The following is a 25,562-nucleotide window of genomic DNA, read 5'->3' on the forward strand; positions in this document are numbered from 1 at the left end:
ATACTCTGGTCAGTTTGGGGCACTGCACTTTAAGAATGATATAGACCAGATATTAGGACCTTCTGGCCCTCCAGGTGTTGTCTGACTCCATCATCAGCCCCACCTAGCACAGCCAGTGTTCAGGAACACTGAAAGCTGTCCAGTAACATCTGGATGCATCCCCTCACATGGTGCCTTCCAGATGTTTTAGACTCCAACTCACATCAATCCTGATCATTTTACATGTTGGCTGAGGCTGATGGGAATTGGAATCTGAAACACCTGGCCCTCACTGCCATCAGTCTCGTCCAGTATCTCCAATTCTTAAGGGTGATGGGATATTTAGCTCTGAAACATCAGGAAGTTCCCACTGCAATGTAGAGGGGAAATCCCTGGGGAGGAAAAGACACAGGCGACTGTGGGGAGGCAGGGACTGATCCATGGGGGAAGACATACCTGGGATGAGTTCCTGTACATATTGGGTCTGGGGTTTGGTCAGCAGCTTTCCCCAGCCCTACCTGGAGATTCTGGGGATTGGACCTGAGACGACCTGCATGCTCTACGGTCCTCCCCCCAGCATCAAGAGGATGGATTGAATTCAGAGCCATTTGGCCACAAACACCTTCTGTAGCCTAGGCACTGACTTCAATCCCTGGTGTTTGAGGTTCCGTTTCAATCTGTGGCCTTTTTTTAAATTGAGGTTAGGAATTCAACATAGTGCTAGCAATTAAAAGTAGCTTCCTGCTTCAGGAAGTGGGAAGCACTGAGGGAGCAAATGTGTGTTTTAAATAATTCGAAATTGCAGAGTGTGGCACAAAACCAACCCCCTTCCACTTTCAAATGGAAGCTTTTTGTTAAAGGGAGGCAGAAAGGAGGCCTTTAAAAAAAACAACACCAAATTATTTCATGCCCAGCCACCACAGCTCCCCTCCTCAAACAATTTCTAGGCTGAGCACAGTTGGAGGGACAAAAATGAAAAGAGTGCTTCAGTAATTTTAAATTGCTATGTGTGATTTTTTTTTAAAAAAAAGTCTTGAAATTACTGGATGTCAGTATGTTTCTCACACATTGCTATTTGTTCTTGTTTACAAGTGAAGATGAGTAGATTTTCTCTGTGGTACAGTTTTGAATGTGTCAAATCTACCTACATTGGCCAGGAAATTTCTCACTTCTGCACAATAAAAAATAATGGCTGCGCTTGCACTACCCCTTGTTTAGTCGTTTAGTTGTGTCCGACTCTTCGTGACCCCATGGGGCAGAGCACGCCAGATAAGCCTGTCTTCCACTGACTCCCACAGTTTGGTCAGACTCATGTTGGTAGCTTCAAGAACACTGTCCAACCATCTCGTCCTCTGTCGTCCAACCATCTCGCCCCCTGTAGTCTACATAACACCAAAGCTTGTCTTACAGGAGTTGGTCCCACCATCACCATGTAAAGACTCTTCCCTTCCCCGATCCCCCCAGAAACCGCAAAGGAACCTGAATTGTTGTATTAGAGAGACAAAAATGTAAGAAGAGCCTGCTGGATCAAGTCAATGAGCCATCTAGCCCGGCATCCTGGTTCTCTCAGGTGCTAACCAGATGCTCATGGGAAACCCACAAGAGCACTCTCCCCTCCTGTAGTTCCCAGCACATGGTTTACAGAACCATTTCTGTCTCTGACCATGGAAGAAGAACATGATTAGCATGGCTAGTAGCCATTGATAGCCTTTAGCTATTGATAGCCATGTTTTTAACATCTTCCTTTTAAAGCCATGCAAGTTGGTGGCCATATTTTCCTCCTGTAGGACAAAGTTCCATAGTTGCATGAAGAAATGCTTTTATTTTTTATCTGGCCTGAATCTACCAACATTCATCTTCAATGGATGTCCATGAGTCCTAGTGTTAGGAGAGAGATAGACAAACTTTTCTCCATCTACTTTCTCCATGCCATGAATAATTTTATAAGCTTCAGTCATGTCACCTCTTTCTTGCTTCTTCTCTAAACTAAAAAGTTCCAAATCTGCAACCTTTCCTCATAGGGGAGTCACTCCACCCCCTTGATCATTTTTGGTTGCCTTTTTCTTAATCTCATTCAGGTGTTTCTCATTCATCGTATGTGAACACTGAGCTTGTTAGATTCAAGCTTTATCTGACCAACGCAGGGGTGACAAACCTGTGGTCCTCTGTATGTTGTTGAACTCCAACCCCCATAAGCAACAGCCAGTATGGCCAATGGTCAAGGATGATGGGCGCTGTCATTCAGCCACATCTGGAAGCCCACAGCTTCTTCTCGCATGCCTTAGGTTAGTGATATTGTAGACTACCCTTCAATTTAGGGTTTGAACAGGGATGAGGAATTGGAGGCTCTCCAGATGTCTCTGGACTTCAGCTCCCATCATCCCTGACCACTGGCCATACTGTCTGGGCCTGAGGGGAGTTGCAGTTCACACATTTTTACATTTCCTTAATGCCATCCTGAGTTATACAGGTGTAACAGGTACCACAGAACAGTAAGACAAGTGGAATAAAAAGCTGGAAAAGAGTCATGGGTTGTTGGTTTCCCCTAACAGATATATATTAGGTGACACTTTTAAGTGGTGGCTTTTTCTTCCTTGAGAAGTAGTTTATTTGGCAGTATATGCCTTTGTGGAGAGAAAGAAAAAAGAATAACAATTTTTGTCCCTAGCAAATATATATTTATAGAAGGTAGCATAATTCCAGCAGAATGTATGCTAAGAGTTTACGGATCATTAGGGATCCTTTTGTGGCTTTGGGAGCATTTCAACAAACATATAATGAATGGCTGGATGGTGGGAGGCACCAGCTGAGGACTCCTTAGGAAAGAAGATTCAGAGCCAGGGGATTGGTGGTGGGATGACAATGAGTGATCAGAGGGAGAAGACTGGGAGAAGGAAGTGTCAGAAGCAGAAGAGGTGACAGGATTTAGTGATCAGGATTTAGTGATGAGGAAAAACTGAGGGTTGGGGAGGAGTGGGGCCAGGTGGCAGAAAGGCTGACTATGGAAGAAGACCATGGAAGAAGTCTTCCTCTCCTACTTGCAACTGGCTCACCTCCCCCCTGTCTCCTACAACACATAGTGAAATGAAACGGGCAGAGCAGAGGGGGGCTGTGTGCACACACAGCCTGAGACTGCATGTGCAAGACCCTGGAGAGGAGGAGTTGCAGTGGGCACTGGGAAGAGTTGCTGAGGCCATGAGGCCGGAGCTGTGGATTATTTCCTTGAATAAAGAGCTAACTTCACTCCAGCCCTGACACATAAGGTATTTTGGAAGGTAAAATGCTTTTATTTTTGGGAGGCGTTTCCAAAAATACAAGATGGACCAGTATCTGTCGATGATCAAGTATGTCTACTTTCCTCTTATTTGTTTGGGAAATCATATACTATCCACACATTTCCTTATACATGTGGTTATTTGTCTCACTGTGTATATAGAATTCTATGAACACTTACATGGAAGTATGCACCATTGGACCTGATCAAACTTTTTTATAAAAAAAAATTAAGATGTTTGCGGCACACGGTCTGGGACACAGCGGGGTTCACTTTTAAGAGGTTCCTTTTGGAGGTCCTTCTATGTTGGCAGACCCTGATGTGCTCTAAGTTATGCTGGGTTCTGGTGCTATAATTTTATTTCCCACATTGTTCCAGAGTGATACTACATTAGCAGGATAGGGAGATAGCATCTAAACCTAGTCTCCTGGTACTGCTCAATGTATCAGACCAATTTTTAATTGGGGGGGATAGTCATAGGTGGGCCCTGTAAGGATGTGGGGACCTGGCAGTGCCCATGGATGTGACCTGAACAGGGCCGTCTCAAGCATGTCGGGCACCCTGGTGCCATGGTGCGGAGATCACTCCGGTGCCCCCGCCCCGCTTCTTGATGTGGCAGGTGGGCGGGCGCAGCGCAGCTCCGCCACGCTGCACACCCCCTGCCAGCCCGGCACCCTGGTTCCCCACGCCACCCAGCCTACCCCTAGAGCCGGGCCTGGACCTGAACATACATCCATACTATAAGCTGGCATCTAAGAGAGAAGATACCAGAGAAACCAGTAAGTTTAAATCTAGCTTGATTTCAGATTAAACATCTGAATCACCAAAACAATTTGTAGAAATTTTTATCTAATCCTTCCCCCTCCCCCCCCAAGCCGGTACATAGAAATTCCATGTAGATATATAGTTTTGCCAAACTACTGATGTGTGGAAAAGCCAAAGCCGATTTTCTGATATGGTGGGGATTCTTGTTGCTCCAGGAGGAGGGGGAGTTTTCATTGAAAGCACTGCTAAAAATGAGTTTATCCCACTACACGTTAATAGTGCTTTTAATGCAATCTGTTCCCCTATGAGCTGGAGAAAGATGCACCCCCCTCCCAATCTTCCAGCTATGTCAATCATTCACTGGTCTTTATCCCTGAGTAAAGCAATCGAGGATAATCAGAACTCCCCCCCCTCCATTAGAATGTTGACTCTTACAGAGCAAGATTTCAATTTTCCACATGCAAAAACTTTCTTGGGGACTCTTAATGCATTTGAGGTCAACAGTAGCCCCTTTGTACATAAAAATATTGTGTTTTGCTTCTTCTTCTTACTCCCCCCCTTTTTTAAAAAGAAAAGGCAAGTAATTACAACAGAGGGCTATGGACCAAGGTCTTGGTTGCATATTTGTGAACTAATTAATTTATGACAGGTATTGTTCTCTTCCCCCCCCTTTTTTTGGTTTGCCTATTAAGTGTTTATCTTTAATGGTTTGCTTCTACTTCTAATGGGTTTTGCTCCTGCAAAAAGGTCATTCCTGATGCAATGTTATAGTTGCCACTAGGAGGTAGTAAGCATTAGAGCTTTTGCTTTATTATAATGTACACACAAAATGTTCAGCTGTTGTGCTGAATGACTTCCCACGTTCTTTCTGAAGAACAGCTGGGGCGAAGGGATGAGGATGATGGTGATGATGCTTAATGGTATGCAAATATTAATAAAAACAAATTTAATTTAATGTTTAAAAATGAGGAAGAGCTGTAGCTCTGTGGCAGAGCATCTGTTTTGCTTGCCGAAAGGTCCCAGGTTGAATCCCTGACCTCTCCAGGTAGGGTTGGGAGAGATCCCAGCCTGAAACCCTGGAAAGCAACTGCCAGCCATAGAATCATAGAATTATAGAGTTGGAAGGCTACTCCGAAAGTCATTCTAGTCCAATCCCTGAAATGCAGTTTTAGCAGTATAAGGTGGCTTCCTTTGCTCCAAAGGACCTAGGTGTTGTGAGTTACTCCAGTATATTTGCAGTGATTTAGCCAGAAAATTGGGTGACAGAAAGAAGCACACACACAAACACCAGTCTTAGTGAGTTATTGCCTAGAATAATGCCTGCATACTCTTCTATGTAGCACAAATTAAAGAGGTCTGGAAGCTGGGAGTATCAGCCTTAGAGAATCCACATGGGACGTAGATTCCCAAAGTTTCTCCAGTGGTTACAGTCCTGCTCTGCCCACAACAAAGAGGAGAATAGAGAATTTTTGGGTATCTTCATGTAAAGGGCTGCATTTCATAACAACAACAACAACAACAACAACAACAACAACAACAACAACTATGGGTGAAGAGTGCAGGGCTAAGCCTAAGCCATGTTCCTTGCATTGCAAAAGGCACTGACCTGATCTTCAGCCTTAGTGACAGCAGCCAAGAATAGGGCATCCTAGTACCGTAGCCCTCTAACTTGAAAGGATGTGTAGTCCAAACTTGTTTGAAGGATGTGTAGTCCAAATCTGGTTTAGAGAGAAGGAATGATGGGGGGGGGTTGAAGTTGTGTACCAATAGTTCACTTCTGCAAAGGAGATCAGTGCACATCCCACTATGGAGATATGGACTAAATTTCTATTTAATTTTCAGGTATCATTTCCAAATTTCCTCCTATACATATAAATTTGCATATGCAAATTTTATGAAAATATACCTGTTTTGATGCATTCCCCTTTTTTTGCTGAAGTGTAAAGAGTTAAAACATGTTAAAGGCTGTAAAATTGAGTCTTAGTTGAGTCTATACTAGCTACTTTGTGAAATTTTTTGTAGATGGGAAACGATGCTTTGGTGTTGGGAAATGTACTTTCTGGGTTCCCTACAAGACTGCAATTATAGGAAAGGGGATAAAAAAACTGTTAATGTCCCTTTGTGCCATAAAATCCAAAGAGAGTAGTTAGATAGGCCTCATAAAAAAATGTGTGTGCGTGTGCGCGTGTATTGTAAATGTGAGATGCATAATAAATGGTTGGATAAATTCCACTTTCTCTCTTCCAGTTAGGCAGGGTAATATTAAACAATTAAAATCCTTCAGATGTCCATTAGTACTTTAGTCTATTTTTTGTCATTTCAAATAAGTTTTTAATGGTAATAGATGCCTACAGTATTCTCTTCATTCTGCATAGATTTCCAGAAAGGTAATACCGGTAATTTTCATCTAAACGTTTTGTGATGGAGCGCAAATTAACTTCTGAGCCAACACAGTTATTTTCAAAGATTGTTGGGTATGATTTTTTAAATTCCTCTGCAGATTTTGAAAGACCTGCTGGTATGATCTAAAGTTAGTAATATCTCTCTAATACAGTGGCTTTGATTTCAGTGAGATACCTTGGATATATGTGGTTTCAGGGTTATTTTATCAAGTCTTGAATGCATGGTATAAACCAGGCATCCCCAAACTGCAGCCCTCCAGATGTTTTGGCCTACAACTCCCACAATCCCTAGCTAAGAGGACCAGTGGTCAGGGATGATGGGAATTGTAGTCCAAAACATCTGGAGGGCCGAAGTTTGGGGATGCCTGGTATAAACTAATGGTATGCCACTGGATGTTAATACTTGCAGAACAGTGCACAGAAGAATGTTATTTCTGTTGCTGAAATGTGATGAATGTTTCTCAGGAAGTATACCTGGTCATCGTCTTCTGCTGCTGTGCTATGTTATTCCAACTGCATTGTTTTGGGTGTGCATTTCACATTGACTTTTTGTTTTATGTACACTGCTGTGATATTTGTGTGAGCAGTTTATTTTAAATGATGCTAAATAAAATAAATAATACATATGTGTTCCCATTTCATGCATAGGAAACAGGAGCTACTAACTGGCTATGTAGTCTTACGACTACAAAACCAATGATGCAGCCAGCTAAATAGGCAAAGAAAAGCATTGAAGGGCCTCCAAATGAAATTCCCTGTAGCAAAGGCACTGTCAGTTGACATAGATCTACACAAAATCCAAAATGGCAGGACAAACATCCCGCAAATCTGTCATAATGGGTCTTGAGTTCCAGATGGAGCTCTTTGGGGAATTTTACACATGTAGTGCAGACACCTGCTTAAAAGTGTGATCCTCACAATGTGCTTCTTATAACTGACTTAAGTTTTAGATGGCTCCTCAAGCATATCTGTCTGCAGCTAAATCACCTTCTTAATGGTCCACTGTCAGGTTTTCCTGTCTTTGACTATCCTATGTGTGATAAAACAAGATTATAATAAACACATCATTTCTTTTATGAGTCCTTTTTCTTATAAAATTTTCCCTGGCGCTATATGGCTCGTCTAAAGAGATTGTCATGTTCCAATTCCAGTTAATGGAAGCCTATTGCTGCCATACCTTTTTAGTGGGAAGAGCTTGGAATTCATATGAGCCAATAAAGTTCCCATAATTTGCATTTTCATAACCCACCTTTCAGTGTTCCAAGTGTGACTTTCACTCTTAGGACAGAGCCTGGCTGTAAAAAGGAAAGGAAAGGCCCTTTAAAGGGATATTTGTCATCTCAGAAGGATCTTGCTGCCAAATCTTAATAGCATTTCTCACAAAAATGACTTCAATTCACTATCTGATGTGGAGGCAACACCGTAGAGGTTATGAAGAGAAGTTTCTTGAATGATCACTGTGTTGTTGGGTGTCTTCTTCTCTTCTCTCTCTCTCTCTCTCTCTCTCTCTCTCTCTCTCTCTCTCTCTCTCTCTCTCTCTCTCTCTCTCTCTCTGGCTTTTAAAAAGGAATTGCAGAAGAGGATTAAATTCTGTGCACACAAATCCAACAGCCCACCACAACTCAATGCACACACAGCATTGCAAGGAACTGTTGACTGGTAAAATATGATCACTGCAGCTTTCGTAGGCTGGCATGGCCAGACCTTTAATGCTTTATCACTCAACAGCTGTCCATCAAAACTGGCATAAAAAATGTGGGCAGGTGGAACAGCAGTTGCAGCAAGGCAGATCTATGACTTCTGAGCACGTCCCTCTGGGGTTGCCAGTCATGTGGGGAGGAGGGACGAATCCATCTATTTCCATGACAGGGAAGGATGTGTGAGTGTGATGAAACTGCAAGGTAAAACTCACATTCATTGTCAAGTTTTGCATCTGGACTTGACCACCACTTGAATGTGGCCCCAGAAGGCTGCTGAGATGATGTCAGGGACTGGCAGAGCTCTGAGGAGTGGGTGGAAGAGGTACGAGGGCCAGAGGTGGATTCATGGGAAGTGGGTAGAAATTTATGGGGTTTCGTGACTCTGGCGAGGCAGGAGCCAGAACTGGGGGACAGGGAGGGGTCTGAGCAATTGGAGAAGGGGAAGGAAGGACACGGCATGGCAGAAGTGGAGGGGGAGACGGTGCCTGAAGGGAGAGAGCTGGCAGAATCCCCCCATCCTCTCCCACACTGTCCCCCAGGACCAGAAGAACCTTGAAGAGGAAGGCACAGCAACAACTTCCGTGTTAGAGAAGTCACAAGTTGCTTGCACTCTCACTGTCAGACAAAGGTACTTAAATTTGTGTGTGGGAATAGTTCAACCATTATTCCAGCAGTCTACCTCAGAGTGCAAGCCCAGGGAGGGGCACCAGCTACCAAGCCACCAGAAGCGTGTGTGTGCATGCTTGGTGCACCTCAGAAAGTCAATGCTTTGTCAGTAAAGAATTAAAACTGCTGGCCATTTGCCCTCTTTGTGTGCTCAGGACAGACAGCAATGTAGCCCTCAGGTTTAAACAGGCTCCCCAACCATGGAGAAGACAATGTTTGTCTACAGTGGAGGCTGTTCCATTTTGGTGAATGGGGCACTGCCCAACCAAGCTCCAGTTCACCCTCAGCAAGTCCCCACAGGCCTACCTTCTTACTTACAACCAATCGGGGGTTGAGCACTGTTGGTCAGCTTCCTCCTTCTGAATGTTGCCTTTGGAAAACTCAACAGGAAGGAGGATGGGGACAAAGCTAGAATTAGTTTGCACTGCCTATCATTGGCTTCCTGGCTCCACCTACTTTTGGCCTTTCTGCTTTCTGCATCATGAGTCCTTATGGGGAACAAGACACTGCTGGTTGGTTAGCTGGGCCAATGACCTATCTCAGCATAGGGCATTTCCTACATTCCTGGCATTGAGGACAGAAAGTTACATAACTTTCTCCACTGACTGTGGCTGTGCTCAGGTGTTCGGGTTTTTTGAACAGTTTCTTCGTACAATGATCCCTGTGTTGCATTAATAATCCCAGCCAAAACTTCCTGCTGGCAGATGGCTGGGTGCACCACTGGAGCCCCGCTTAAGATTATTTTGAGGGCTGAACTGGTGCTTAAGTTATGGACGGCCATCTAATTGCCACCCGGATGTGCTGAGACACTTTCAGCTTTCGAAATGAAATTAGCAGTCTGGAGCTTATGGCTTTATGATCTAATGCCCCTGAAGGTGATAAATAATGGAGAAGAGTTACAGTGGAACAAGTTGAGAAAATGATTTCTAAACCTGAAATTGCCCAATCTATTTTGATGACATTGAGACCAGCTAGTTGGAAATTAATTTTATGTTCTGTGCAGCAGCTTGTTTCAGAGGCTATCTCCCTGCTGTTAAGAAACTCTCTGTAATGCCTCTGGAGGCGAAAAGAAAGGAATAAGGAAAGGAAAGAGAGGAGGAGAAATGAGTCTCTATACTGATTTTTTGATGGACAGTAATTGCTAGCTTTTTCCAGCAGGAGTCTGTCCCTACTTAATACTTGCAGGATCAGAAGAAGTTCAACAAGTGCAGCATGTTTTGTCAACATGATTTTCCTGTGATAGAAGGAAGTCTCGCTTCCTGAATTTTTGCCACCATTAGATCAACAGTTGCTAGTTATGGTGAGTTATTTCTTCACTTAAAAGCTTAAGAAGAGCTGGTGCAGCAATAAAATGGTTAGCACATTTGCAAATATAAGCAGGGTCTGGCATGGATTCAAATTGGATGGGGAACTGTGTTGAGACCCCTGCATTGCAGAGGTTGGACTAAATGACCCTTTGGGTCCATAAGTTTATGATTCTATGAAGTCCAGCATCCTATTCTCACAGTAGCCAGCCATCTGCCTGTGGGAAACCTGCAAACAAGATTTGAGCACTCCTGTATTTTCCTAGCAACTGATATTCAGAAGCATTACTGCCACCAACCATGGAAGCAGAGCATAGCCATTGATAGCCTTGTCCTCCATGTATTTCATCAATCCTCTTTTAAAGTCATCCATATTGGTGACCTTTATTGCCTCCTATGGGGGTGAGTTCCATCATTTACTTGTGTGCTGTGTGAAGAAGTACTTTTTAATATCTGTCCTGGATCTAGCATTCAGCTTCATTGGATGTCCATGAGTTCTAGTGTTATGGGAGAGGGAGAAAGCACATCTCTATTGCAAGACGTAGTGATGGTCTCCAACTTGGATGAATTTAGAAGAGGCTCAGACTGGGTGCTAGCCAGTGTTGGAGGCACAAGACTTTTCCTTTGATTGATAAACTGTTTGCAGCGGGGGGGGGGGTGTTGTTGTTAACACATTCAACTGTACTTTGCATTCTGAGTTAATGAAATGCATGTTGTAGGTTAAACAGAGTATGTGTCCTCACCCCCTTCAATGTTTTCATAGTAGGTTGTTTTCTGAGTTTGTATTTATTCTTTTCTGGGGACTGTGAATTTTTCAAAGCAAAGACTTTTAGCAGACAAGACAGCCATTTAATTTTAATAAAGGAATTTTTCACGGTGTATGTGGGTAAGGAACGCGGAAGCAGGCCTGTGCTTTTAAAAGATAATTAATTGAAAACCTTCTGTGTGCAGGTGGATTTTGCACCTTGCCAAACATCTAGGAGAGAAGAACTTGATGGAAATTGTGCGGCTAGAATGATCTCGTTTTGCAAGAGGGGTGGGCCAGCATCTTGTAATTATTCCCAGGAGAAAGCAGGGCACTTTGGGTCACGAAGATGATCTCACACATATCCCTTGCAGGATAATTTCTGAAGCCATTCAGGGTACTCATTTTTTAGTTTGATCTCCACAGTAAGCCAATAACACCTATCTGTTTCTTTGCTGAGAGGTTTGGATAAGAGGTTTTCACTGCAGCTCTCTCCAGATGCTTTCGTTTTCTGTCCCTTTACCATCTCCAGCTCAAGATTCCATTGATAAGAAATACTGAGAAAAGCAATCTTGATGCGACTGGATGTATATGAATGTAAGAACATCGGAAGAGCTCTGCTGAATTTTGGCTTCTCTGTCCCTCTCAAACTTAAGTCCAGTGCTCCATATTTCCACATCAGCTTATGATTTATTTATTTTAAAAAATATTCCCATGAAGATTCATCAGCATTGTAGTTGAATTTCTCCAAATGTACACATTTTTGTATGCAGTTTTGAATATACAAAAAAAATCCTCAAATTATAATGCACAACCTAATGTTCTTTTATATGCCTGTTGTCTTTGTCCATGGAGTTTTCTTGGCAGGGATACTGGAGTGGCTTGCCAGTTCCTTCTCCAGGTGGATCACGTTTAGTCAAAACTCTCCACTATGACCTGTCCATCTTGGGTGGCCCTGCATGGCATAGCTCATAGCTTCTCTGAGTTATTCAAGCCCCTTCGCCACGACAAGGCATTGATCCATGAAGGGGATCAATTTAAAATATTTAAAATTTTAAAATATTTAAATATTTAAATATTTAAAATATTTAAAATTTTAAAAGATGATGCTGTTAAGGTGCTACACCCAATATGCCAGCAAGTTTGGAAAACTCAGCAATGGCCAGAGGATTGGAGAAGATCAGTCTACATCCCAATTCCAAAGAAGGGCAGTGCCAAAGAATGCTCCAACTACCGCACAATTGCGCTCATTTCACACGCTAGCAAGGTTATGCTTAAAATTCTACAAGGCAGGCTTAGGCAGTATGTGGACCGAGAACTCCCAGAAGTGCAAGCTGGATTTCGAAAGGGCAGAGGAACCAGAGACCAAATAGCAAACATGCGCTGGATTATGGAGAAAGCTAGAGAGTTCCAGAAAAACGTCTACTTCTGCTTCATTGACTATGCAAAAGCCTTTGACTGTGTCGACCACAGCAAACTATGGCAAGTTCTTAAAGAAATGGGAGTGCCTGATCACCTCATCTGTCTCCTGAGAAATCTCTATGTGGGACAAGAAGCTACAGTTAGAACTGGATATGGAACAACTGAGTGGTTCAAAATTGGGAAAGGAGTACGACAAGGTTGTATATTGTCTCCCTGCTTATTTAACTTATATGCAGAATTCATCATGCGAAAGGCTGGACTAGATGAATCCCAAGCCGGAATTAAGATTGCCGGAAGAAATATCAACAACCTCAGATATGCAGATGACACAACCTTGATGGCAGAAAGCGAGGAGGAATTAAAGAACCTTTTAATGAGGGTGAAAGAGGAGAGCGCAAAATATGGTCTGAAGCTCAACATCAAAAAAACCAAGATCATGGCCACTGGTCCCATCACCTCCTGGCAAATAGAAGGGGAAGAAATGGAGGCAGTGAGAGATTTTACCTTCTTGGGCTCCTTGATCACTGCAGATGGTGACAGCAGTCACGAAATTAAAAGACGCCTGCTTCTTGGGAGAAAAGCAATGACAAACCTAGACAGCATCTTAAAAAGCAGAGACATCACCTTGCCGACAAAGGTCCGTATAGTTAAAGCTATGGTTTTCCCAGTAGTGATGTATGGAAGTGAGAGTTGGACCATAAAGAAGGCTGATCGCCGAAGAATTGATGCTTTTGAATTATGGTGCTGGAGGAGACTCTTGAGAGTCCCATGGACTGCAAGAAGATCAAACCTATCCATTCTTAAGGAAATCAGCCCTGAGTGCTCCCTGGAAGGACAGATCGTGAAGCTGAGGCTCCAATACTTTGGCCACCTCATGAGAAGAGAAGAATCCTTGGAAAAGACCCTGATGTTGGGAAAGATTGAGGGCACTAGGAGAAGGGGACGTCAGAGGACGAGATGGTTGGACAGTGTTCTCGAAGCTACCAACATGAGTTTGACCAAACTGCGGGAGGCAGTGGAAGACAGGAGTGCCTGGCGTGCTATGGTCCATGGGGTCACGAAGAGTCGGACACGACTAAACGACTAAACAACAACAATGTTCTTTACCTTAGGATTGGGGGGGGGGGGGTTTAGGGGGCTTGCAAACTGCATAGCAAAACTCTGGGAAAAGTGAATTTGAGTGATTACAATGTTTCAGTTGGTGCATTATTTCAGAAATTGGATATATTGTAAGTACACCTTTACATGTGAACTGAATCAGATTTCTTCATTCACACCCAGAGAATAAGCTGAGCTACAAACTACTGCTGTCTGAGCACTGTAGAGTAGACCATGGCTTGTTCTTTCTGTCCCACTCCTGGCTCCTTCCAATCTTCTAGTTTATCACTTGAACAAAAGGGCAAAGTTGTTGCACACCATTTAGGATGAGGAATATATCCATCTGCTCTGCCTGAGCTCTGCCAACTTGTCTTGGCATCAAGCTCTCAGGCTACCGGCTCTTCTTTTACATCCCTACTTAGCTAGTCTCATTTCATTTTCAGCGAGAGTTGTTGTTGATGCTGCTGTGCAATGATACATTTTAGTGAGAGGAATGTTGTTCAAATGCCAGGTGTGTTAAAAAGCACCCACAACAACAACCAAATAAGTCATTGGGTTGTATGCAGTAGTGGCAAATTCAGAAGTTCAGGGCTCCTTCATGACAGTCACTCTGTCTCAAAACCATGGTCCCTCGCAGCCACACACCCTTCTAAGGTTACACTACCTTTTAAGATTACACTATAAACATATAATTATACAATAATAATAATAATAATAATTTGTGGTGCATTGCAAAGATCAATGCAGACCTCCATGAGCTGCCTTTCAACTAGATATATCTATTTTCTGTGAATGTAGACAGGTAAATGATTTAGTGTGCTCCAATATGTTCTTTCGGTGTAACTTAAGATCAGTTTTCCTTGAAGTTCTATTGTATGTAACAGAACTTGCAAACCAATCTCTTGAAACTGAAGCACCTTGTGTTTTCAGTGTTAATGCTTAGCTTTCCAGCATGCAGAATGACTCCTCCTCGGTGCTCTTCCTCACCTGTATTACTCACCTCCTTGCACATTGATTGGCTCCAAAAAGCACATAGAAAAATACTTTTCAGTTGCTTAAAGGCTCCACTTTCAAGCTGATTGGGTGGCTCTAAGGTGCTGACACCTCTGGGCCAATAATGAGTAACCTGTGACGCTCCAGCAGTCATTGTCCCAGACAGCATGGTCAGTAGTCATGGTCAGTTAGTCACCCGAGCTCTATGTTTCCTGATGGTTTTTCAGAGCCATGTGCATGCTCCACTGATCCTTTCAAAATATTGGGCAGTATGTGTTTGGGTTGTTTTGTCTCTAGTTTTCCATCATCGCAAGCTTGTTCTTTATTTAAGATTACCCAGGAAAATAGCCTTATGACATTTCAGCTGCACTCAGAGGAATCACTTTGGAAGTGGACTTTGACAAATTCCTTTCTTTTTACCTTTCTCCCCCCTTTCCTTGGCCAAGCGCTCATACAGTGACAAGGCAGATCAGTGATCTCATACAAACACTGACAGAAACTGTACTTAACTTTCACCTTCAGACTCACCTTCCAGCATGCTGCAAACATTTCATTTCAAGTCTTCCTCCAGGTAAACATCTTTTGAATGATAGCCCAAACTGGGCAAATTGTGGCTTATGCCGAAGATGGGAAGTAGTGTTTCTCCCGCCTCCTGCAGGCTATGTTTTTGTCTTGCTCCGAAAGACTGAACAATGAAGCTGTGTCCAGCTGAAAACTTTGTTGTCTGCAGGGCTGGAGTAGTTGTTCTCCACAGTACCCCATAGAATAGAGGCTCAGTGGTGTTTAGTGTTTTTGCTGTGATGCATTATTCAAGAGTACCACTGTGTTGGAAATGTTCCTATCCTTCCTATGCTGTGCAGTGCAATATATTTGGGGAAGCAATGTCTCCATGCCAGACTGCATCATTTTAAATGTGTGTGTGTTTATTAATTTTTTTTTAATTATTAATTTTTGAGAATGCAACTGCAAAAATAAAAATAAAAATCAATAGGATGTACAAATCAAATCAAAGGGACACCATGTAACCAAGACTGCGACTGAGTGAAGTACAGACATTGTTTACATCATCTTATTCATCCTTTGCATGCAGGTGGTCCCAGGGTTGACTCATGGGAGCTCCAGTTAAAACGATCTCAGGTAGCCATGTTGGATAAAAATAAATAAATCAAACATAATAATAATAATAATTTATTTTTATACCCCGCCCATCTGGCTGGGTTTCCCCAGCCACTCTGGGCGGCTTCCAACAGAAGAATAAAATAATCGATTAAAGATTAAAAGCCTCCCTAAACAGGGCTGCCTTCATATGTCTTCTAAAAATCTGGTAGCTGTTTTTCTATTTGACATCTGATGGGAGGGCATTCCACAGGGTGGGCGCCAACTGACTAGCAGTGGCTCTCAAGCAGACAGAGTTTCAGACAAGAATCTTTCTTGCTCCTGCCAGGGACTGAACCTGGGACCTCTTGCAGGCAAAATATGTCCTCTACCATTGAGCATCATTAAACTCCTTGTTCCCCGTATGCAACATTGGTGGCTGCTTGTGGGGAAGGAAATTGTAAGCTCAATGGTGTCATGGTTGGTAGGTAGCAGACCATAATGTCCCTGATAATGGCTACTTTGGGCCTTAATTAACAGATTTGCACCATGTACAATTAGTCCCATGGACTCCGCATTGCCTTTCTAAAAGTTTTCTTCCCCCCAGTGCCCACAGATGTTAACATTTCAAAGACATTTAACAGCTTGCTTCTCAGAGACTGCTTCTGCACACACTGAACTTTCATGTCCTGGGAGATTACTGGCACTCAAACACTGAAATCAATGGGCAACCCAATAGGAGACACACACACACACAGACACACACACACACCAAAGATGAGTGTCCTAAACTACCTGTTTGATGTGCTTTGTTAACTGCATTAGCTTGATTGCATGGGAAATGTATTTATGTCACTTCCTCTTACAGTTTGCATGAAAGCTCAGCAGTACACCCTCAAGGCAAGAACTAGCAAACTTAAAGGGAATTTTTTAAAAGTAACTAGCAAACTTAAAGGGAAGGTGTGATGTAAGGGAGCATTTTTTAATCTCGTGGAAAGTTGAATCCAGACCTGCTATCATTTGCAGAAGCCAGCATGAGCAGTGAACAAGCAGATATGAAAAGTCATTTTCCCCTTTGTTTTCTCAGGTGCTGCTGCATGTGTTCACGGAAGATTTAGAATGCATCCCTGGATTCCAACAAAAGGTTTTTCATATTGAACACCCGTCTGCATTCATGGCGGACCAGCCGATTCTGAATTGTAAGGAAGCTTATTTTCATATGTCATTTCTGCACACGCACACAAATTGTATTAACCACAGCCTGTGTGTTCCTATCATTTTTGGAATATATCAGAAAATTCATTGTCCTTGTGACAGGCTCCCCTCTGTGGTTTCTACAGGAGTGTGATTACTTCTATTTATTTTATTATTATTATTATGAAAGCCGGAGAGGCTTTTTCTAAACACATATTAATGCAGACTTTTCTTTGTATTATGGCTCTGTGTTGAGTAGTTCCTGTCCATTAATTAATGGTTGGCTTGAATATTGATGTGGACACTGGGAATAATCACTGTACCTTTTCTCCTGAATTATTTGGTTCTTGGATTAATTTGTTGGTTTTGTGCTGATAACGAGAGACTATAATAGAGAACCTTGAGTTGCAAATGAGTGTGTGTCTTGCAACTTGTCCACAAGATGTTCCTTTTATGTGTTGAACCTCAGAATGTGCTACTCAAACCTTTCCAGACATTTTATTATCCTCTGCATCTGAACCTCTGGTGACCAACTGCTACTGCCAGTTGGGAGTATGAATGAACTGCATGGCCAAATTCCATTTCCAGTAGACAGGTGTTGCATTAAAGTGCTGGCACTGATGGGAAGAGGCTTTGTGTGCTTGGCAAAGCAGATAGCACAAGGCTAAATGGTCCATGAAGTCTTAACTGTGCTTTCTGCACTTGAGTTGTTTGATCAAGGTACTAAGGGGGAACTGGAGAACATGTAGTGGTGTTACCATTCATGTTTCTGGAGGTTTCATGACCGATGGATGAAGTGTTCCATCCACAAATGTCTTGGATTTGAGCCAAAGTTGTCCAAATATAGTGTTGATGGTATTTCTCATAGAGGAACTGCAGAGAGCCTCAACTGCATAGGACTCTTGATACGTGGTTTAGAAGAGGTTTTTTCACTTTTCTCTGTGGTGACAAAAGTTAATGGTTCCTGATGCCTGGGTGGAGTGGATGAAAGCCAGGAAGCTGAGCTTGAACGCTGAGAAGATGGAGATGCTGTGGGTTGGTGGTTCCCATGTGCAGAAGATGGGCCAGTTGCCTGTGCTAGATAGGATTGCACTCTCTCTGAAAGAACAGATTCAGAGTTTGTGGGTGCTCCTGCACCAATATTGGTGGCTCAGGTAGCCTCAGTGAACTAGGGATGACTTTTACCAGCTACAGCTGCTATACCAGCTATGGCCATTTTTGGACAGAGATAGTCTGGGCACCATGATTCATGTTAAGTTAAAGGCTCAATCACTGCAATGCACGCTGTGTGGGGCTACCCTTGAGCTGCCCAGAGTGACTGGGGAAACCCAGCTGGACGGGCAGGGTATAAAAAAGTTGTTGTTGTTGTTGTTGTTGTTGTTGTTGTTGTTGTTGTTGTTGTGGTACAGAGGCTCCTGGTGGTACAAAATGCCTCAGCTAGATTTTTTTATGGGAACAGACTATCACCAGCATGGAACTCCAGTGTGAAAAGCTTGCACTGGATGCCTATACCTGACCAGGCCAGGTTCAAGGTTCTTATATCAATTAACAAATCCCTTCATAACTTGGGTCCAGGAAACCTCAGGGACTGCCTGTTCTATTATATCCCTGCTTGGTCACGAGGGTTTTTGAGGAAGACCCTGTTAGTGGTCCCCCATGGCTGGGTTGCATGGCTTGTATCCACAGAGGGTCCATGTGTTCAGTATTGTGCCACTTGAAATCAGAAAGGCCCTTTCTGTGTTGAACTTTTGGCACTTACTGATCACCTCTTTATCCTTCAACTCTCTTTTAATTGAATTCTGTTTTTATTGTTTTAATTCATTTTTAACTATTTTTAGAATTGCTTTTTTAGTCTCTCTCCTGTGCAGTGCTTAGAGACAACTATGATTAAGTGGCATACAAATCACTGTAATAAACAAATAGATGCCTGATGACTACCGTTCTCAAGGTGAAGCAAACCTTGTGCATTCATAGCAGTTTGCTGGGGAATGACCTGACTTGTTCTCTGCCTGTTTTCCATATGTGCCATCCTTGGACATGTTTCCCAGTTAGTGTGACATAGACATATCTCAGCTATGCATGCTCTCAGTGATACTGGATCTGCGTATTGTAGGGGATCTTGAATTCCCAAATAATTCTCCCTGTAAAAGATTAAAGTGAGTCAAAAATGCTCTCAGTGATTTGCAGAGTCCACTTCCTTTGAGCAAAAGGGAGCTTTAGCTGTCTAGTTGTCATTACTATTGCACATCTTGTTTTGATGTTCAAGAGGCTCTTGTGGATATTCAATCCTTCTAGGTTGTGTGTGTAAAAGGATTCTGCCTGTGTTTTACTGTGCTTGTTTCAAGGATAGTGCACATGTTGTTCCAGAAGAACATGATCGAACATCATATCCCCCAGGATCCTTTCTTTCTAAGGGCACATATGCTTGATTTTTGGACATCATTCATTCAAAAGGGCTGTGGCTCGGTGACATAGCACATGTTTTGTATAGAGAACCCAGATATAATCCCTGGCATCTCCATGTAGGGACCGGGATGACTCCTGTCTAAAAACTCTGGAGAACAGGTGCTGATTGTCAGTATAGTCAGTAATGAGCCAGATGAACAAATGGTCTGACTTGGTATAAGGCAGTTCCTTGTGTTCTAATACCCTACCCCACCCCATGCTCAATAGGCTCTAGGGCTTAATATGACTTACCAAGAATAATTTTGGTCAGGCAAATCTTAATGCCAAGCTAATAAATGTACACTCCACCATATTTAATACTACTCGAAGGCAAGTGCTGATAAATTCACTGGAATGTTTCAAAAAATGATGTAGACCCCATAGTTCTGCCAAGCTTTTGAAATTATGGAAACAAGACAAGGATATGCTACAGTGTGAGTTTCCATCATACACTGAAGATGTACCTTTTTACCATGATTTTTGACAGTTAAGGTTTTCTTGTAGAACTTCCTCTTCTCTTTTGGTTAATATATATCATGTTGTTTCTGCTTGGGATTTTTTTTTAAATGATCATTCTATATCTACACTATTTTACTTCTCCTGCTCCTCCTTGTCCTCTTCCTGCCTTCCCTTCTTTAATTGTATGGTTGTTTTGCTGTAACCAGTCCTGGAAGCTTATAGTGAAGGGTGGGAAAGCACTATGATACCACTTTAAAAAGTTATGACTTCTCCCCAAAGAATTCTGGGGTCAGTAGTATGTTAAGAGTGCTGAGAGTTGTTAGGAGTTCCCTGTTCCCCTCCCAGAGCTCCAGTTCCCAAGATGGTTTAACAACCAAGCCCTCTTCACTGAGAACTTTGGGAATTAAAACTCTTCAAGGAGAATATCCTAATAGGTTTCAGCACCCTTTATAAACTACAGCTCGCATAATTATTGGAAGGATGCCATGGCTGATTAGAATGTATGTGCTTTAAATGTGTCTTAAGTCAGTGGTATGGAACCTCCAGATCCAAGGTTGGTGTGTCTTTCATAGCAAGTGTCTCAGAGTCCCTACCAGGAGCAACATCTTCCCTTTCATCCCAACATCTACTGGGCTCAGCTATGGCCACCCATTCCTCTCCCAATTAGGAGAGGCATGTGTGCAGCTGGAAGGTTGGGAAAATAACAGGTCAATTATATTAGCCTCTCCTCAAAATCTTTGAAGCTCTGGGAATTTGATCCACATATTTTCAGTGCAGGAAGATAGCAGGAGTCCTACTTGAGGGGATTACTTAGCAGAATGAGATAAGAGATAAGGGCAAGTGGGTATAATCAAACCCCAAGATGGATCAGTGCGGAAGAATTGCCCCTAAACTGGAGGCTTTCCAGCCGACTCATCAATATTTTTTATTGCCTGTTTGACTAGGCTGAGCACTTTTTTTAATGTTGCCATTACTCAAGAACAATGTAATTTAGTCGTTGCATCTGCATGTGCAGCCCACCATGAGTATGTAAATTAATAGAGCAAATATGCAAAGCAAGTCTAACGGTGATTGCTTTTGTAGTCTTCAATAAACAGAGTACTTTTAATTCTCAGCTGAAGATTGAAAAGAACAGTCATATTTTGTTGTAGGGGAACATCTATCTCCCCCTCCCCATGCTCTGCAAATCTCCTTGATATTTTTAATTTAAACAGAAACATGCCACATATACCATTGCCACTGTTTCCGTCAGTAATTAAGAACAGGGTTTTTTTTTTACTTCCTTCTTATGTATTTACTACTTAGTTGTAAATGCCCTTGTGTTCATTATTCGTGAAAGTTACGAGGGGAAATAAAGAGTCTCTCTCTCTCTCTCTCTCTCTCTCTCTCTCTCTCTCTCTCTCTCTCTCTCTCTCTCTCTCTTATTTGCATGCAGGCTGAAGCAATAAAAAAAGTTTGCTCCCGACATTCAATAACCTTTTAAAATGCCTTGTAGTGAGATACAAAACAAAGTGCAATAAATAAAGTTTGAAACAGGGTGAGGAGATGAATCTTTTGCCTATTAATCTATGAAGGAGAAGGCATCACGAGAATGTAGGGAGAGCCTACTGGATCAAGCCAGTGTCCCATCTAGTCCAGCATTTTGTTCTCACAATGGCTGTCCAGATACCTCTGGGAAACCTACAAGCAGGACCTGAGCACAAAAGTGCTGCTGGATTTTCCAGCAGTTGGTATTCAGAAGCATTCAGAAGCATTCAGAAGGAAGTATCTTTTCCTGCTGGATACTAGGATTGGAACAAGCACCAGACCCTGGTGGGAAAAGAGGCTTTTCCAAGACTCAGTTATGCCTTCCCCTGCTCTGCCTCAAGACTTCCTGATCGTTTGGTTTACAGAATTTATATGTTGCCCTGCCTCTGGGAATGATATCTTCTTGCTTATACATACACGTCAATGCTGCTTTAGTCTCTAACAATGACTTCAGAAGCAGCTCATCTTTGTATTATGAGCAGGACTGTTATAATAACAATGATAACAATCTTTAAAATATTTTTAACAGAATGAATGCTTGCATCCTGATCCTTTCCATGATTCCTCAAAAGTGGAATCCTTTCCATGATTCCTCTCCCTTTCTTTCTTCCTCCTCCATTCAAAAATAATAGGAGGAGAATATAAGATAAAGAAACTGGGATAAAGTCTCCCTGCATTCTCTCCAGGAGGAGTGGAGGAAGTGAAAAGTACAGACACACTTTTGCCAACCAGAACTCTCAAGTGGAGGGGTGGAAAATTTAGATTTTGGAAATAATTTACATATATTTAGCCTATTTTCACCCCTCCCTTTCTTTAATTCCTTTATTTCGGTTTTGAAGTTTGTAAATTTGCTCCCCATTTTATTTTTATTCAATTGGAACGGATTTAAATAAAGCAATGGATTTAAGTATTATATCTTGGAACGTGAATGGTTTAAATAATAAATTGAAAAGAAACAAAATAGAACATATAATAAAAAAAGGCAACTGGGATGTTGCATGTTTCCAGGAATCTCATGTATCACAAAATCATGAAAGGGTATTGATAAACAAGAGAATGGGAAATGAATTGATATCATCAAACAAAAAGAAGAAGAAGGGAGTAATAATTTACGTTAAACAAAAAATTAAGGCAGAAAAGTTATTTCAGGACGAAGAGGGGAGAATGGTTGGGGTGCGTCTGTACTTACCAAAAGGAAATGTATGTATTGTAAATATCTATGCACCTAATGGATGCAAAAAGGAATTCTTTAGGAAATTGGGAGAGAAAATGGGGGACTGTATAACAGATGAAGAAATAGTACTCTTAGGAGACTTTAATGGGGTTATGCAAGGGGAGGTGGACAGAACAGGGGGGAGGAGGGGGAACGGGGGAAGATTGCCAGAGGTTTTTCGAAATTTGGTACAGAATTACAATCTAGAAGATGTATGGAGAAAAGAAAATCCAAATGAGAAAAAGTTTACTTATTATTCTGGGGCAAAAAAATCAGCCTCTAGGATTGACATGATATGGCTCTCACTGAAATTGGTACAGATGATGGGGAAAACCGAAATCCTGACCAAATCAATCACAGACCACAATCCAACAATGGTGAAAATCAAAGGGAAAGATATAAAAAACAGTAGGTGGAGAATGGATGAAAGGATATTAAATGATGAAGATTTTATAAAGAAAGTCAATAAATTATTAAAGGAATTTTATGAGAAAAATATATCGGAGGAAGTAGAGCTAAAGACAACTTGGGATGCGGGTAAAGCCTTCATAAGGGGATTATATATACAGCAAAAAAGCAGAGTAAAAAAAGAAAGGGAACATAATATGGAAAAATTACAAAGGGAAATTAAGGAAAAGGAAAGGGAATTGGCGGATAATCCAAAAAATGAGAATTTGAAAATGAGAGTGAAGGTATTACAAAAGGAATTGTCTACATTGGTTGGACAAGAAATTGAGAATAAAATAAGATGGCTTAAACAAAAAACATTTGAATGGGGAGATAAAGTAGGAAAATTATTAGCATGGAAATTAAGGGAAAATCAAAAAGAGAGATTAATTACGGAAATAAGATATAGAGGGAAAAAATTGAGAAGACAAGAGGAAATACAGAAATGCTTCAATCATTTTTATAAGAATTTATATGAGGAAAAGAAAATAGACAAGGGGAAATTAGAGGAATATTTTTCAAAAAGGAGGAAAGATAAAATAACAGAAGAAGAGAGAGAAATGTTAAATAAATCAGTGTCAAAGCAAGAGATATATGAGGCCATAAATAAATTAAAAGTGGGGAAGTCACCCGGAACAGATGGCTTGTCGAGCCGACATTATAAAGTGTTCAGAGAAGAATTAGGAGAAATTTTACAAAAAGTGATGAATGACATTTTAGAGAAGGGAACCATACCTAAGTCATGGCAAGAAGGTTATATAGTATTAATCCCGAAAGGAGAGCAAGAGGAAAGACAGGTAGGGGATTTTAGGCCAATTTCGTTACTTAATGTTGATTATAAAATATTTACGGATATTTTAGCGGCTAGATTGAAAAAAAATATTAATTAGGATTATAGGGCAAGACCAACAAGGATTCCTACCGGGAAGAAAATTGGCAAAAAATGTGAGAGTGGTACTGGATCTATTGGAATATCTGGATTGGTTTCCGGGGAAAAAGGCAGCCTTTGTCTTTCTAGATATAGAAAAAGCCTTTGATTCTTTATCTTGGAAATTTATGAAAAGATCATTAAAAGAAATTGGAATCGAAGATAAATTTATGAGAGGAATTAATTCAATATATGATAACCAAACGGCTAAATTGATTTTGAATGGAGAGGTATTAGAGGATTTTGCAATAAGGAGGGGAACAAGACAGGGCTGCCCTTTATCCCCGTTGTTATTCATATTGTCAATAGAATTTTTATTGGTGGATATCAAAAATGAGGAGGAAATTGAAGGAATTAGTGTGAAAGATAAAAATTTGAAGACAAAAGCTTTCGCGGATGATATGATTGTAATGTTAGAAAAACCAGAGATTTCAATCAAAAAATTAGAGGAGATATTAAATCTTTTTGAAGAAATATCAGGATTAAAGATTAATGAAAAAAAGACAAAAATGATGCTGAAAAATATGGGACAATTGGACAAGAGCAAATTACAACAAATTTCAAATTGGGAAATTGTGAATAAATTTAAATATTTGGGTATTACAATTAGCACAGATAATATAGATTTATATGAGAATAATTATGGAAAATTATGGAGGGAGATAAAGAAAGATTTGGCGAGATGGAGGGGTTTAAATCTCTCCTTCTCAGGTAGGATAGCAACAATAAAGATGGCAATTCTACCAAAAATTCTATTTTTATTCCAAATGTTACCTATATTAGGGGAAAAGAAGATTTTTGAAGAATGGAGGAGAGATTTAAGTAAGTTTATATGGTTGGATAAGAAACCAAGGATTCAGTACAAACTACTCACGGATGTTAAAGATAGAGGGGGGTGGGGGGTCCCAGATTTGAGACTTTATTACGCATTGTCGTGTATGTGCTGGCTCAAAGATTGGCTAATATTAGAAGATGAAGAGTTATTAGAGGTGGAAGGATTTAGAAATGTTGGGGGTTGGCATACATATTTATTAGAAACAGAGAAAGGGAAAAATAAACAATTTAGTAATCATGTGATTAAAAAATCAGTATTCAAGATTTGGAAAGAATTTAAAAATTTAATGGAACCCAAGATACCGTGGTGGGCCTCACCTTTCGAGATGACAGCCCTAGGGAGAAGGTGGAAAAAAGGAAGATGGTTGACGTACCAAGAGATTTTGGTGAGTGAAGAGGGACAATGGAAACTAAAACCATACGAAGAGATAAAGCAATACTGCAACAGTTGGTTGCAGTACATGCAGATTCAAAGTCTTTTTCAGGAACATAAAAAAATAGGATTCACAATTGGAAAGTCAAAATTACAAGAATTATTAATAGAAAATAAGGAGAAGCCATTATCAAAAATATATAATTTTTTGTTAGAATGGGAGCTAAAAGATGAGGTAGTTAAAGAGGTAATGACGAAGTGGGCACAAGGTTTAGGGAGGCCGATCTATGCGGCACAATGGGAGAGCATATGGAAAGTTTCAATGCGATTCACAGCTAGTACGAATATAAAAGAAAATATATTAAAACTCGTCTATAGATGGCATTTGACCCCCAGTAAATTAGCCAAAATTTATAGGAATGATTTAGATAATTGCTGGAAATGTGGTGAAAAAGGAGAAAATTTTTTCCATTGTTGGTGGGCCTGTGGAAAAATGCGTAAATGGTGGGACGAAATCTATGAAGAAATGAAAAAAATGTTGAGGTTGACTTTTAGAAAAAAAACCAGAGCATTTATTATTGAGCATTATCCCAGATAATATTCCTGAGAATAAGAGAAATATATTCTTATATGCGAGTGTAGCAGCAAGATTAGTGATTGCTCGGAAATGGAGGAAAGAAGATCTACCCACAATCCAAG

At 41.3% G+C, this 25,562-nt stretch overlaps 1 protein-coding gene across 1 annotated transcript in view; it reads left to right on the plus strand.

Annotated features, from left to right (window-relative positions):
- Positions 1-25,562, plus strand: part of CDH13 (cadherin 13) — a 612,680-nt gene that overhangs the window by 105,873 nt on the left and 481,245 nt on the right. Inside the window, exon 2 of the mRNA XM_035119665.2 lies at positions 16,531-16,642. Within this exon, the coding sequence (XP_034975556.1) occupies positions 16,531-16,642 (112 nt within the window). The remainder of the gene's footprint in view (positions 1-16,530; positions 16,643-25,562) is intronic.

The sequence above is a fragment of the Zootoca vivipara genome, chromosome 6 (genome assembly GCF_963506605.1).
Source record: "Zootoca vivipara chromosome 6, rZooViv1.1, whole genome shotgun sequence".
In the NCBI taxonomy this organism is placed as follows: Eukaryota; Metazoa; Chordata; class Lepidosauria; order Squamata; family Lacertidae; genus Zootoca; species Zootoca vivipara.